The sequence below is a fragment of the Scyliorhinus torazame genome, chromosome 3, assembly GCF_047496885.1.
Source record: "Scyliorhinus torazame isolate Kashiwa2021f chromosome 3, sScyTor2.1, whole genome shotgun sequence".
Lineage (NCBI taxonomy): Eukaryota > Metazoa > Chordata > Chondrichthyes > Carcharhiniformes > Scyliorhinidae > Scyliorhinus > Scyliorhinus torazame.
In genome coordinates this window covers 235995155-236009320 of record NC_092709.1, presented here as the reverse complement: position 1 = coordinate 236009320, position 14166 = coordinate 235995155, and the positions used below count along the sequence as shown (strand labels likewise).

General features: G+C 47.3%; 1 protein-coding gene across 4 annotated transcripts in view; it reads right to left on the bottom strand.

The window, feature by feature from the left end:
* The window catches only part of LOC140408998 (interleukin-6 receptor subunit beta-like), a 117137-nt gene that overhangs the window by 24458 nt on the left and 78513 nt on the right, over nt 1-14166 (bottom strand). For all 4 annotated transcript variants that reach the window (XM_072497009.1, XM_072497010.1, XM_072497008.1 and 1 more), the window contains one exon: nt 5324-5537. In XM_072497009.1, the coding sequence (XP_072353110.1) occupies nt 5324-5537 (214 nt within the window). The remainder of the gene's footprint in view (nt 1-5323; nt 5538-14166) is intronic.

Genomic DNA, 14166 nt, shown 5'->3' with positions numbered 1-14166 from the left:
GGTTGAAGATGTATCATCAGAACTGTAAGGGTTAAAGAATGACAAGCAAATACAAAGGCAGGGTGTTGGCCAGGGAAGTGGGGTTGGTTTTGGATTGAAGGTTGGCGAGATACATTTTTGAAAGGGATATTGTGCAAGCAAAAGGAGATGTTAATGGGACAAGCAAAGAAACAAAAAGATGGCTTTAGAAGAAGTGCTACAATTGGAAAATGTGGAATCATCATCATGTATAAACAAAATAGTACAGAAAGCAAAGTAAACAAGGAGAAAATGAGGCAGTGGTTATAATCTGAAATTGTTTGCCGAGTCAGGAAGGCTATAAAGTGCCTAATCAAAAGATAAAGTACTATACCTTGAACTTTTGATAAGCCTTACTGAAGAACAGTGTCAGAGGTCAATGGCAGATAAGTTAGAATGATAGTGGAGCAGGGAATTAAAATGACAAACGACTGGAAATTCAGGGTCATGCTTGTGGATGGAACAAGAGGTATTCAGCAAAATGGTCACCAAACCTGTGTTTCAACTCTCCTATGCACAGGAACTTGTAAATGGGGAGAAGGTAAAGGCATCTTATTTGTTTGCATAGACAGGTGCTTTGGGATGGATAGAGGTGATTAGGAGTGGACTAGGGGGTCATGGAGGAACAGCCCTTTCAGGATGCCAAAAGAGATGTGGAAGAGGAAAATACGTTTGGTGGGCATCACATTGAAGGTTGTGCAAACAATGCATTGAACGCAGACTCTGGTGGGATGGAAGGCGAGGACAAGGAACCTCAGTGGTTCTGGGAGGGAGGGAAGAGGTGAGAGCATTAGAATTACTGAGGAATTCCTCAGGTGGGGGCATAAGGTATACTTCCATCCAGCTTCACAGGAACATAGAATATAGCGCTTGAACAGGCTTAATAGTCTGCTCATGCTCCGATGTTATATGTTCCCATGAAGCTGGATGGGAGGAAGTGTACCCAAGGTAGTTGATGGATATTGGTTGCTAATCTATCCCCAGAAATAGTGACAAAGAAATCAAGAAAGGAAAGGGAAGAGATAAAGGTCAACCATGTGAAAGTGAGGAAAGGGTAGGAATGGAAAACAAAGTTAATTAAATTTTCCATCCGAGGTGAAAGCATGGAACAACATCATTATAATAATTAATGTAAGGAGAGCAAGAAAACTATTAAAGTGGCAGAGAGTTGGAAGAGTCATAGATGTACATGGAAAGAGGATGGACAAGGGGAGAAAATCAAGTTGGAATAGGTAGAAAGAACAAAATCAGGCTGAAATGGTGTGCTTTATCAGCAGCCATATTTGCAGACCATGGGAAGAAGGTATAAGTGAGTTACACAAGGTCTGGGGTGGCACAGTGGTTAGCAGTGGTGCCTCACAACACCAGGAATCCGGGTCCAATTCCGACATTGGCCGTCTGTGTGAAGTTTGCACATTCTCCCCGTGTCTGCGTAGGTTTCCTCCAGGTGCTCCGGTTTCCTCCCACAGTCCAAAGATGAGGTGAGGTGGGTTGGTAATGCTAAATTGCTCTTTAGTGTCCAACGGTTAGGTGGGATTATGGGGATAGGGTGGGGGAGTGGGCCTAAATAGAGTTCTCTTTCAGAGAGTTGGTGCAGACACGATGGGCCGAATGGCCACTTTCTGCACTGTGATAAGTGTGTGACTATGGAGTTGGGGGTTTCAAGAGGAGATAGGGTCAATAACTGTGGCTTGATATTCAGTAGTCTCTTCATGGTCTGGGGAGGTAGGAGGAGGAGTCAAAAAGTTGGCATGCACCCTCCACTGGGCTGGAGTTTGGTTTTCTCAACAACACCAGTGCCTCCTGGATAATGCTCCCAAGCCGAGCGTTCGGACCAACACCACCTGCTCCGAATACTTCCAGTTGCACAGAGGCACCAGACAGGGTTGCCCGCTGTCCCTGCTCCTGTTAGCCCTGGCGATCGCCCTGCGAGACACGAGAGGCTGGAAAAGTATTTGAAGAGAAGATAGGCAACACAGAGTCTCCATCTATGCAGATGATCTGCTCCTCTACATCTCGGACTTGCAAAACGGCACAAACAAAACCATGAGGCTACTGGAAGGGTTTGGGGCCTTCTCAGGCTACAAAACTCAACCTGGACAAAAGTGAACTCAAGCGGGGAAGAGGCAGACCTGGAAAATCTCCCATTTAAAATGGCCATAAACAAATTCCGTTACCTGGGGATCCAACTGCCCACAATTGGACACAGATCCACAAGTGGAATCTGACCAGTCTGGCGGAGGAAGTTAAAGAGGACCTACAGAGAAGGGGTGCACTCCCACTTTCCCTGGCGAGAAGGTTGCAGATGATCAAGATGAATGTACTGCCCAGGTTCCTCTTCCTGTTTATACCCATACCCCACCACTACGAACCTGGAAACAGATGAGACATCACTTTGGTCTAACCAAGGTGTCCACCATGGTCCGCATCTGCGGCAACCACAGGTTTCCACCAATCATACCGGTCGCCACCTTTAAGAAGTAGACAGGACAGGGGGACACACGCTAACAGTCAGGGATTTCTGCACAAGGGACACACTTGCGACCTTAGAAGAGCTGACAAAGAGACTCTGCTCCGACATTTACAAATCAAAAACATTCTCTGCAAGATGAGGAGGGCCCCAAGAATACACAATGTTGGAAGAGCTACTGGACGTGGACAGTCTGGAAAAAGGGAACTGCGGGGACATATAGGGACGACTTTTAGGAAGGAAACGCTTCCCACTGGACGGAACAAGGAAGAAATGGGAGGAAGAATTAGGGATGGAAGTAGGACGGGGATTCTGCAGTGAAGCACTGAACAGGGCCAACTCCACCTACTCCTGTGCAAGGCTAAGCCTCGTGCAGCTTAAAGTGGTGCACAGAGCACACCTGACAAGAACCTGAATGAGCAGGCTCTTCCCGGAGGTGGAAGACAAATGTGAACGGTGCCAGGGAAGCACGGCCATTACGCCCACATGCTCTGTGCCTGCCCCAGACTCGTTGGGTTTTGGACAGCCTTCTTCGTGGCAATGTCCAAGCTTGTGGTTTAGCACAGGGCTAAATCGCTGGCTTTTAAGGCAGACCAAGGCAAGCCAGCAGCACGGTTCAATTCCCGCACCAGCCTCCCCGAACAGGCGCCGGAATGTGGCAACTAGGGGCTTTTCACAGTAACTTCATTTGAAGCTTACTTGTGACAATAAGCAATTTTTATTTCATTTCATTTGTGGGGGTGAGGGTGGAGCCATGTCCAAGAGTGGCAGTGTTTGGTGTATCGGACAGCCAGAACTTCACATGGGGGAAAAAGGGCTGACGCCCTTGCATTTGCTTCTCTAATTGCCTGCCAGAGAATCCGGCTCAGCTAGCGATCGACAGCACCACCTACAGCTACAGACTGGCTGGCAGACCTGCCGGAATTTCTCCACCTGGAGAAGATCAAGGATACCATCCAAGGGTCGGACTTGGGCTTCCACAAAGCGTGGGGGCCATTCATCAGTATGTTCCCAAGAACTGTTCAAATCCAGCAATAGATAGAACGGGGGGTGGGGGATGTCCAGGAACCACCAGGATCATGGAAAGCTGACAGGAACGAAGGGGGGAGGCAACAGGGGGGGGGGGGGGGGGGGGGGGAAGAGAGAGATCCAAGGAAACGCCAAAGGGGGGAGAGGGCCACTCACAAAACAATAAGAGTAAAACAAACACCAGAACAAACCATCTATGGTGAAGTGTAAGGGAAGGGCCAGGATAGGACCCAAAGACAGTTGGAAAGGGGGGGGGGGGCACGCGGCGGAAAAGGGCTGATAAGGAATGTGTAAATTGTGAATTATAACCGTTTCATCCATTTCTTGTACAGTGTAAAAATGCAAACTTTAGTAAAAAATATTTAAAAAAGACAATGCCCCGCCATTCTTATAAGAAGATTTGATAACAACTTTAGCATTGAACCCGAGAGAATGCAGTCCTACAATTCAAAGGGTTAGTTTAAATTGAGAGGGAAACAGAGAAATTGAGATGGCCAACGTCATGCTGGCAGTTTCCAATGAAAAGATCTGGAGAAAGCAACAGGCCAGAGGGGCAGATCCAAGTGGAATGACAATTCTGAAAGTGAGAGAAAGGATTTGCAATGTAGGGGGAAAAGCCACTGGCAAATGAAGCAGACATGGAGAGGAAGGAAGAGCTCGCATTATACAAAGCTCCAAACCTATCCATGTAATTGAAGTCTCTCATTCCACGAACTACTGTCTCCAAGACTGTCACTGAACTCATCTCCTCTGAAAATCTTCTTTCCACTACTTCCAAACTCAGATTCCCCAATCCCACACAACTTGATTTCATCTCTTTCCCAAGATTCACAAACAGTATTACCTGGCAAACCCATTGGTTCAGCCTGTTCTTGCCCTACTAAACTTATTTTGTCTTATCGCTCCTTGCCCAGTCTCTTCCCAACTACATCTGCAATTCTTTTGACACCTTCTGCTACTAAGTTTCCTTGCCCTAACAGTATCCTTTTCACGACTGATATCCAATCCCTCTTGACATCCCACACTCACCAGGCTAGTCTCCTTTTCTTCCTTGAATGGAAATCCAAGAAGTCACCAGCTTCTGCCTGGTTGAGCTTGTTCTCACATTAAACAACTTCGCCTTTAACTTTGTGGGGAGGTAGTGGCGTAGTGGTATTATTGCTAGACTAGTAATTCAGAGATCCAGGGTAATGCTCTGGGGGCCAGGATTTGAATCCCATTACGGCAGATGATAAAACTCAAATTCAATAGAGATCTGGAATTAAAAGTCTAATGATGACCATGAATCCATTGTCGCAAACACCCACCTGGTTCATTATTATTTTTTCCCAATTAAGGGGCAATTTGGCCTGACCAAACCACCTACCCTGCACATCTTTGGGTTGTGGGGGTGAGACCCATGCAGGCATGGGGAGAATATGCAAACTCCACACGGATAGTGTCCTGAGGCTGGGATCGAACCCGGTCTTTGGCGCCGTGACACAGCAGTGCTAACCACTGCACCGCCCTTCTGGTTCATTAATGTCCTTCAGGGAAGGAAATCGGTCTTCCTTACCTGGTCTGGCCTACATGTGACTCCAGATCCAACTGCAAGAGCATAGTATCATGGAATTTAGCTTGATTGCCTGGAGTATTAAGGAACAACATTTGTACTCTAATGTCTTGGAAGATTTTGCAGGTACTGGTTAGTATTTCTTGGGAAATGCAATGAATTTTTACAGTAGAACAAATACGCAGAGGGAATGGGTTTTAAAGATCGTGTAGCCTATTTTCACACACTGCTTTATATTATAACATTTAGCTTACCCGACTTTGTTGTTGATGGCTGTATTAAAATTGCATCAGGAGAGTCACCAGCTGAATTGCTGGCGTTAAGTCTGATTTCATATTCTTCGTTTGAAAGAGTAAGATCGTATTCTAGTTTTTCAGCTCCAAAACTTTCAGTTTTCATAAAAGTCTTTCCCTTAATTGTCATTTGGTACTTCAAAATAATTCCATTAGCATCTGATTTATCCAGTTCCTGAAATTTAAAAATAATTTAAATAGATTTGAAAAGTTCAAGAGAAATTGAGGTTAGTGCAGACTGATTTTCAAAACAGACATTGTGCAAAATATGAACAGCACGACTTCCGTTGGCGGCCATGGAGTGAGTGGTCGCACATTTGGTGGCTGCCGCTCAAGGCAGTATTTTCTGGTTCCCCCCCCCAACCCCCGAATGGTGAAGTTTTTTATGGCAAGAGGTGCAGGAGTACACTTAGAAGGTGTTACTCCTCTGGTGTGACTGGATCCACGAACTAGGAGTGGGGCGAGAAGAAAAAAGCTGCTGGAACAGGAGACTATTTGTGGTGCACCACAGGATAAGATGGTAGAGGGCAAGGGGACTGTTCTGCCCACCCAATGGTCAATGGAGCAGCTAGTGGAGTTTTTGAACACAAAGTTCAGCTAGCAGAGGAAGGAGGCCCTGGAAGACCTGGCCAACATGGTGGAGCCGATCAAAGCAAGGATCGAGAGAGTGGATCAGAGGCAGGTCCGGGTGACCAGAAAGTGGAGGAGGCAGTGGGGGAGCATGTGGAGCAGTTGGCCTCGTTCGTGGTGCAGGTGGGGGTGATGTGGGAGACCTGGAAGAGGCTGAAGGAGAAGGTGGAAGATCTGGAGAATCGCTCCAAAAGACAGAATCTGAGGATTGTGGGGATGCCCGAAGGCATGGAAGGTGCTGAGGCCAGCAGGTACATGGCCACAATGTTGGAGCAGTTGATGGGGGAGGCAGCCTTTGACTAGCCCCTGGAGGACAACCGAGTGCACAGGGCGCTGATGAGGCGGCCGCAAACGGGTGAACCATCAAGGGCGATGGTGGTGCAGTTGCATCGCTTTCTGGATAAGGAGAAGATCCTTTGGTGGGCGAAGCAGGTGAGGAAATGCACCTGTGAAGGGAATGAGCTGCAGGTGAATCAGAACTGGCAAAGGGAAGGGCTGGGTTTCACTGGGATGCCCTCTTTAAGGAGGGGGTGAAGTTTGAAGTGCTGTACCCAGCCCACCTCACAATGCGCGGACAACCTGTTATTATACATTTTGGACCCATTGGGTGGTATAGGGGACATTATGGGGATTTTGATCGATTCTTTGGGTACAAGTTGAAAATGGGAAAGAGCAAGGTGTTCCTGATTGACGCTAGAAGGTAATGGAGGTGATTAGGGGAGCTGGCGTTTAAGGCAGTGGGGGTGAGTTTTAGATACCTGGGCATCCAGGTGACGCAGGGTTGTGCGCAGTTGTACAAGCTGACCTTGACGCGATTGGTGGAGCAGATGAAGGGGAACTTTAAGAGGTGGGATGTGCTGCCATTGTCGTTGGCGGGACCAGTGCAGACAGTAAAAATCACGGTGCTGCCAAGGTTTCTGTTTGTGTTTTAGAGCCTCCCAATCTTTGGCTGGAAGACATTCTTTAAAAAAGGTCAATGCGCTGATTTCTTGGTTTGTGTGGGCAGGGAAGACCCCATGGGCCAGGAGGGCTTTTTCGGAGCAGGGACGAGGTGGGGGGGGGGGGGGTGCTGCCATTGCCGAAAATAATAAATGAACATTGCCATGGTTAGGAAATGGGTAGTGAGGGAGGGGTCGGCGTGGGAGTGAGTGGATTCTTGTAGAGCAACGAGCTTAAGGGCATTGTTAATAGTGCCTCTGCCGTTCTCGCCGCCAGACACTCAAGTGAGCCCAGTGACAGTTTCGACCTCGAGGGTGTGGGGACAGTGGAGGCAGCATTTGTGACTGGAGGATGCCTCGATGTGAGCAATCATTTGCAACAACCATAGGTTTGCAGCGGGGTAGGGGGCTGGATGCGAGGTTTCGGGGGCGGCAGAAGGCAGGGATTGAGTGATTCGGTGACCTGTTTATTGGGGGCAGATTTGCAAAGTTGGAGGACTTAGAGGAATAGTACGAGTTGCCCAGAGGAAACGGTTTTAGATACCTGCAGGTCTGGGATTTCGTGAGGAGAGAGTTACTATCTTTTCCTGGGCTACCGCACTTGGGGTTGCAGGATAAGATACTGTCGAAGGAGGAGATAGGGGAGGGGAAGGTGTCCAAGATCTACAGGAGCTGATGGATTGGGAGGTGGCCCTGGTGGGGGACATAAAGCGTAAGTAGGAGGAGGAGCTGGGAGGGAGGTGGAGGCCGGGACGTGGGCTGAGGCCATACGGAGGGTGAATGTGTCCTCGATGTGTGGGAGGTTAAGCCTCATTCAGTTTAAGCTAATTCATAGAGCACATATGACGGTAACACGGATGAGTAGGTTTTTTGAGGGTGTTGATAAGTGCGGGCGGAGAGCGGGGAGGCCCGCGAACCATGTCAACATATTTTGGGCATGTCCGAAACTAAAGGGATTCTGGCAGGGGTTTGCGGATGTAATGTCCGAGGTGCTGGGGGTGAAGGTGGCCCCAAGTCCAGAAGTAGCGATATTCGGGGTGTCGGAAGATCCAAGGGGTGAGAGAGGCTGATGTCTTGGCCTTTGCCTCCCTGATAGCACGGAGACGGATTTTGCTTGGTGGAGGAGCTCGGAGCCGTGGAAAGCGGGGCTGTGGGTGAGCGACCTGGCAGAATTCCTGAAGCTGGAGAAGGTCAAGTTCGTCCTGAGAGAGTTGGTTGATGGGCTCGATCGGAGATCGAAGTCATTCATCGACTTTAACGAGGATTGAGGGGTCAGGAAATGGGGGGGGGGGGGGATGAAAAGAGGAGAGAAAAGAGGGGGAGGTAAAATGGGGAAGGCAGGATAGGAGAAAGGGCAATGGTGGGGACCGGGCGTGTGCCTGGAGTGGGTGTTGGTTATTTATAATGTTGTACAATTTTTCTTCTGCTTTGGTTTGTTTTTATGAAAATGCCTGAATATTAAAAAAAATATGAACTGCACCTTTAGCATATTGTGGTTGCTGTAATCAGCATTAGGTCACTTATAAGGAATAAATTACTCCCTTTTAAAGTAGAGGTTTCAAGTTTGTGCCTTTTCAGAATCAGATGAGGCAATTCAGTTTATTTTTAAAAGAAAGTTTCATTTTTAGTTTTTCGAACAAATTGATAGTAAATATAATCCAATCATAAAATTTTGAAATTTAACATTACTTTGGAGCAATAATATCTTCAAGTCCTGCCCAGTATAGTTGGAAAGTAATCAAAGTAATCTTATTCCAAACATCTCCTACTCAAGAAGCACATGCCACATTTCACAGATTAACAGAATTTGCTGACAATCTGCTCGATTGTTGCGTTGGTCAATAGACACAGCCTGAGTGAGTGAGACAGACAGAGTGAGAATTTGAAACTTGGTAATTTGGTGCAGTGAGGTAACCAGGAAAGGCAAGTGATAAATCTAATTCTGTTGTTTTTCAGTTAAAAGAGCAGTGTAGATTAGTGTCTGATTGGCTGAAGCTGCCCCCACCCTAATTGCTGAGAGGCAGTTATCTGAAATGAAAATGAAATGAAAATCGCTTATTGTCACAAGTAGGCTTCAATGAAGTTACTGTGAAAAGCCCCTAGTCGCCACATTCCGGCGCCTGTTCAGGGAGGCTGTTACGGGAATTGAACCGTGCTGCTGGCCTGCCTTGGTCTGCTTTAAAAGCCAGCGATTTAGCCCTGTGCTAAACAGCCCCTGCTGGCAGTCTGGCAGTCACCCGAGGCCTGTTTAGGGGCACAAAGGTACACATTGCATTCTTCTCTTTGAAGTTTAAGTAGTGTGAGTCATCCTAAAGTCTGTATAAAAGAAAGACAGAAAGCGCACTTAGTAAGCATTGCGCTGGTCAAAGAGACACAGCCTGAGTGAGTGAGACACAGACAGAGTGAGAATTTGAAACTTGGTAATTTGGTGCAGTGAGGTAACCAGGAAAGGTAAGTGATAAATCTAATTCTGTTGTTTTTCAGTTAAAAGTGCAGTGTAGATTAGTGTCTGATTGGCTGAAGCCGCCCCCACCCTAATTGCTGAGAGGCAGTTATCTGGCAGTCACCTGACGCCTGTTTAGGGGCACAAAGGTACACATTGTATTCTTCTCTTTGAAGTTTAAGTAGTGTGAGTTATCCTAAAGTCTGCATAAAAGACAGACAGAAAGCGCACTTAGTAAATGTTGCGCTGGTCAAAGAGACACAGCCTGAGTGAGTGAGACACAGACAGAGTGAGAATTTGAAACTTGGTAATTTGGTGCAGTGAGGTAATTCGGTGCAGAGTGGGAGAAGGTGTTTTTTCCCTACTGTTTTGTTCTCTCTCTTTCTGCTGGCCTGTAACTTTTAATCTGCAGGGAGAGAACCTGAGAACATCGGAGACCCTCAGAAGGTAAGTAAGTGATTTTTACTCATTTTTACTTTTATTACCGTTTCAAATTGTGTGTGTGTGTGTGCGTGTGCGTGTGCGTGTGCGTGTGCGTGTGTGGGTGGGGGAAACTGAAGTGACATCACAGAAAAGCTGTGACCCGAGTGGCTGGTTGGGAATCGACACTAAAATAAAAAAATTAAGCATTGGTAACTAATTAAACATAATTACTTAATTATAATTTAGAGGGGTATCTAAGCCAGAAATCGGAGAGTACTATATTTAGCTTTCACATTTATAGTAGAAATCTAGTGCTAGGAAACAGATAGTTAACAGTAACTTTTTATTTTTTATTTGAACTTTTAACTTTAATTTACTAATTAATTGACGCAATGTCAGTTAGAGAGGTGCAGTGCTCTGACTGTGAGATGTGGCAGGTCCGGGAAGCTTCCAGCGTCCCGGGAAGCTTCCAGCGTCCCGGATGGCTTCATCTGCAGAAAGTGCACCCAACTGGAGCTCATCACAGACCGCATGGTTCGGTTGGAGCAGCAATTGGATGCACTTAGGAGCATGCAGGTGGCGGAAAGCTCATAGATCGCAGTTATATAAATGTGGTCACACCCAAGGTGCAGGCAGAGAAATGGGTGACCACCAGAAAGGGCAGGCAATCAGTGCAGGAATCCCCTGTGGTTGTCCCCCTCTCGGACAGGTATACCCCTTTGGATACTGTTGGGGGGATAGCCTATCAGGGGAAAACAGCAGCAGCCAGAGCAGTAGTACCACGGCTGGCTCTGATGTTCAGAAGGGTCAAAGCGCAGAAGAGCAATAGTAATAGGGGACTCTATAGTCAGGGACACAGATAGGCACTTCTGTGGACGTGAAAGAGACTCCAGGATGGTATGTTGCCTCCCTGGTGCCAGGGTCCAGGATGTCTCCGAACGGGTAGAGGGCATCCTGAAGGGGGAGGGCAAACAGGCAGAGGTCGTTGTACATATTGGTACTAACGACATAGGCAGGAAGGGGCATGAGGTCCTGCAGCAGGAGTTCAGGGAGTTAGGCAGAAAGTTAAAAGACAGGACCTCTAGGGTTGTAATCTCGGGATTACTCCCTGTGCCACGTGCCAGTGAGGCTAGAAATAGGAAGATAGAGCAGCTAAACACGTGGCTAAACAGCTGGTATAGGAGGGAGGTTTTTCCGTTATCTGGACCACTGGGAGCTCTTCCGGGGCAGGTGTGACCTATATAAGGACGGGTTGCATCTAAACTGGAGAGGTATAAATATCCTGGCCGCGAGGTTTGCTAGTGTCACACGGGAGGGTTTAAACTAGTATGGCAGGGGGCTGGGCACGGGAGCAATAGGTCAGAAGGTGAGAGCATTGAGGGAGAACTAGGGAATAGGGACAGTGTGGCTCTGAGGCAGAGCAGACAGGGAGAAGTTGCTGAACACAGCGGGTCTGGTGGCCTGAAGTGCATATGTTTTAATGCAAGAAGTATTACGGGTAAGGCAGATGAACTTAGAGCTTGGATTAGTACTTGGAATAATGATGGTGTTGCCATTACAGAGGCCTGGTTGAGGGAAGGGCAGGATTGGCAGCTAAACGTTCCAGGATTTAGACGTTTCAGGCAGGATAGAGGGGGATGTAAAAGGGGAGGCGGAGTTGCGCTACTGGTTAGGGAGGAATATCACAGCTGTACTGCGATAGGACACCTCAGAGGGGAGTGAGGCTATATGGTAGAGATCAGGAATAAGAAGGATGCAGTCACAATGTTGGGGGTTTACTACAGGCCTCCCAACAGCCAGCGGGAGATAGAGGAGCAGATAGGTAGACAGATTTTGGAAAAGAGTAAAAATAACAGGGTTGTGGTGATGGGAGACTTCAACTTCCCCAACATTGACTGGGACTCACTTAGTGCCAGGGACTTAGATGGGGCAGAGTTTGTAAGGAGCATCCAGGAGGGCTTCTTAAAACAATATGTAGACAGTCCAACTAGGGAAGGGGCGGTACTGGACCTGGTATTGGGGAATGAGCCCGGCCAGGTGGTAGAAGTTTCAGTAGGGGAGCATTTCAGGAACAGTGACCACAATTCAGTAAGTTTTAAAGTGCTGGTGGACAAGGATAAGAGTGGTCCTCGGGTGAATGTGCTAAATTGGGGGAAGGCCAATTATAACAATATTAGGCGGGAACTGAAGAACCTAGATTGGGGGCGGATGTTTGAGGGCAAATCAACATCTGACATGTGGGAGGCTTTCAAGTGTCAGTTGAAAGGAATTCAGGACCGGCATATTCCTGTGAGGAAGAAGGATAAATACGGCAATTTTCAGGAACCTTGGATAACGAGATATTTTGTAGGCCTCGTCAAAAAGAAAAAGGAGGCATTTGTCAGGGCTAAAAGGCTGGGAACAGACGAAGCCTGTGTGGAATATAAGGAAAGTAGGAAGGAACTTAAGCAAGGAGTCAGGAGGGCTAGAAGGGGTCACGAAAAGTCATTGGCAAATAGGGTTAAGGAAAATCCAAGGCTTTTTACACGTACATAAAAAGCAAGAGGATAGCCAGGGAAAGGGTTGGCCCACTGAAGGATAGGCAAGGGAATCTATATGTGGAGCCAGAGGAAATGGGCGAGGTACTAAATGAATACTTTGCTTCAGTATTCACCAAAGAGAAGGAATTGGTAGATGTTGAGTCTGGAGAAGGGTGTGTAGATAGCCTGGGTCACCTTGAGATCCAAAAAGACGAGGTGTTGGGCGTGTTGAAAAATATTAAGGTAGATAGGTCCCCAGGGCCTGATGGGATCTACCCCAGAATACTGAAGGAGGCTAGAGAGGAAATTGCTGAGGCCTTGACAGAAATCTTTGGATCCTCACTGTCTTCAGGTGATGTCCTGGAGGACTGGAGAATAGCCAATGTTGCTCCTCTGTTTAAGAAGGGTAGCAAGGATAATCCAGGGAACTACAGGCCGGTGAGCCTTACGTCAGTGGTAGGGAAATTACTGGAGAGAATTTTTCGAGACAGGATCTACTCCCATTTGGAAGCAAATGGACGTATTAGTGAGAGGCCGCATGGTGTTGTGAAGGGGAGGTTGTGTCTCACTAACTTGATATAGTTTTTTTAGGAGGTCACAAAGATGATTGATGCAGGTAGGGCAGTGGATGTTGTCTATATGGACTTCAGTAAGGCCTTTGACAAGGTCCCTCATGGTAGACTAGTACAAAAGGTGAAGTCACATGGGATCAGGGGTGAGCTGGCAAAGTGGATACAGAACTGGCTAGGTCATAGAAGGCAGAGAGTAGCAATGGAAGGATGCTTTTCTAATTGGAAGGCTGTGACCAATGGTGTTCCGCAGGGATCAGTGCTGGGACCTTTGCTGTTTGTAGTATATATAAATGATTTGGAGGAAAATGTAACTGGTCTGATTAGTAAGTTTGCAGACGACACAAAGGTTGGTGGAATTGCGGATAGCGATGAGGACTGTCAGAGGATACAGCAGGATTTAGATTGTTTGGAGACTTGGGCGGAGAGATGGCAGATGGAGTTTAATCCGGACAAATATGAGGTAATGCATTTTGGAAGGTCTAATGCAGGTAGGGAATATACAGTGAATGGTAGAACCCTCCAGAGTATTGAAAGTCAGAGAGATCTAGGTGTACAGGTCCACAGGTCACTGAAAGGGGCAACACAGGTGGAGAAGGTAGTCAAGAAGGCATACGGCATGCTTGCCTTCATTGGCCGGGGCATTGAGTATAAGAATTGGCAAGTCATGTCGCAGCTGCATAGAACCTTAGTTAGGCCACACTTGGAGTATAGTGTTCAATTCTGGTTGCCACAATACCAGAAGGATATGGAGGCTTTAGAGAGGGTGCAGAAGAGATTTACCAGAATGTTGCCTGGTAAGGAGGGCATTAGCTATGAGGAGCGGTTGAATAAACTTGGTTTGTTCTCACTGGAACGAAGGAGGTTGAGGGGCGACCTGATAGAGGTCTACAAAGGTATGAGGGGCATAGACAGTGTGGATAGTCAGAAGCTTTTCCCCAGGATAGAGGGGTCAATTACTAGGGGGCATAGGTTTAAGGTGAGAGGGGCAAGGTTTAGAGTAGATGTACGAGGCAGGTTTTTTTTTTTTTTTTTACGCAGAGGGTAGTGGGTGCCTGGAACTCGCTACCGGAGGAGGTGGTGGAAGCAGGGACGATAGTGACATTTAAGGGACATCTTGACAAATACATGAATAGGATGGGAATAGAGGGATACGGACCCAGGAAGTGTAGAAGATTGTAGTTTAGTCGGGCAGCGTGGTCGGCACGGGCTTGGAGGGCCGAAGGGCCTGTTCCTGTGCTGTACATTTCTTTGTTCAGGTCAGATAAAATGATCAATTCAA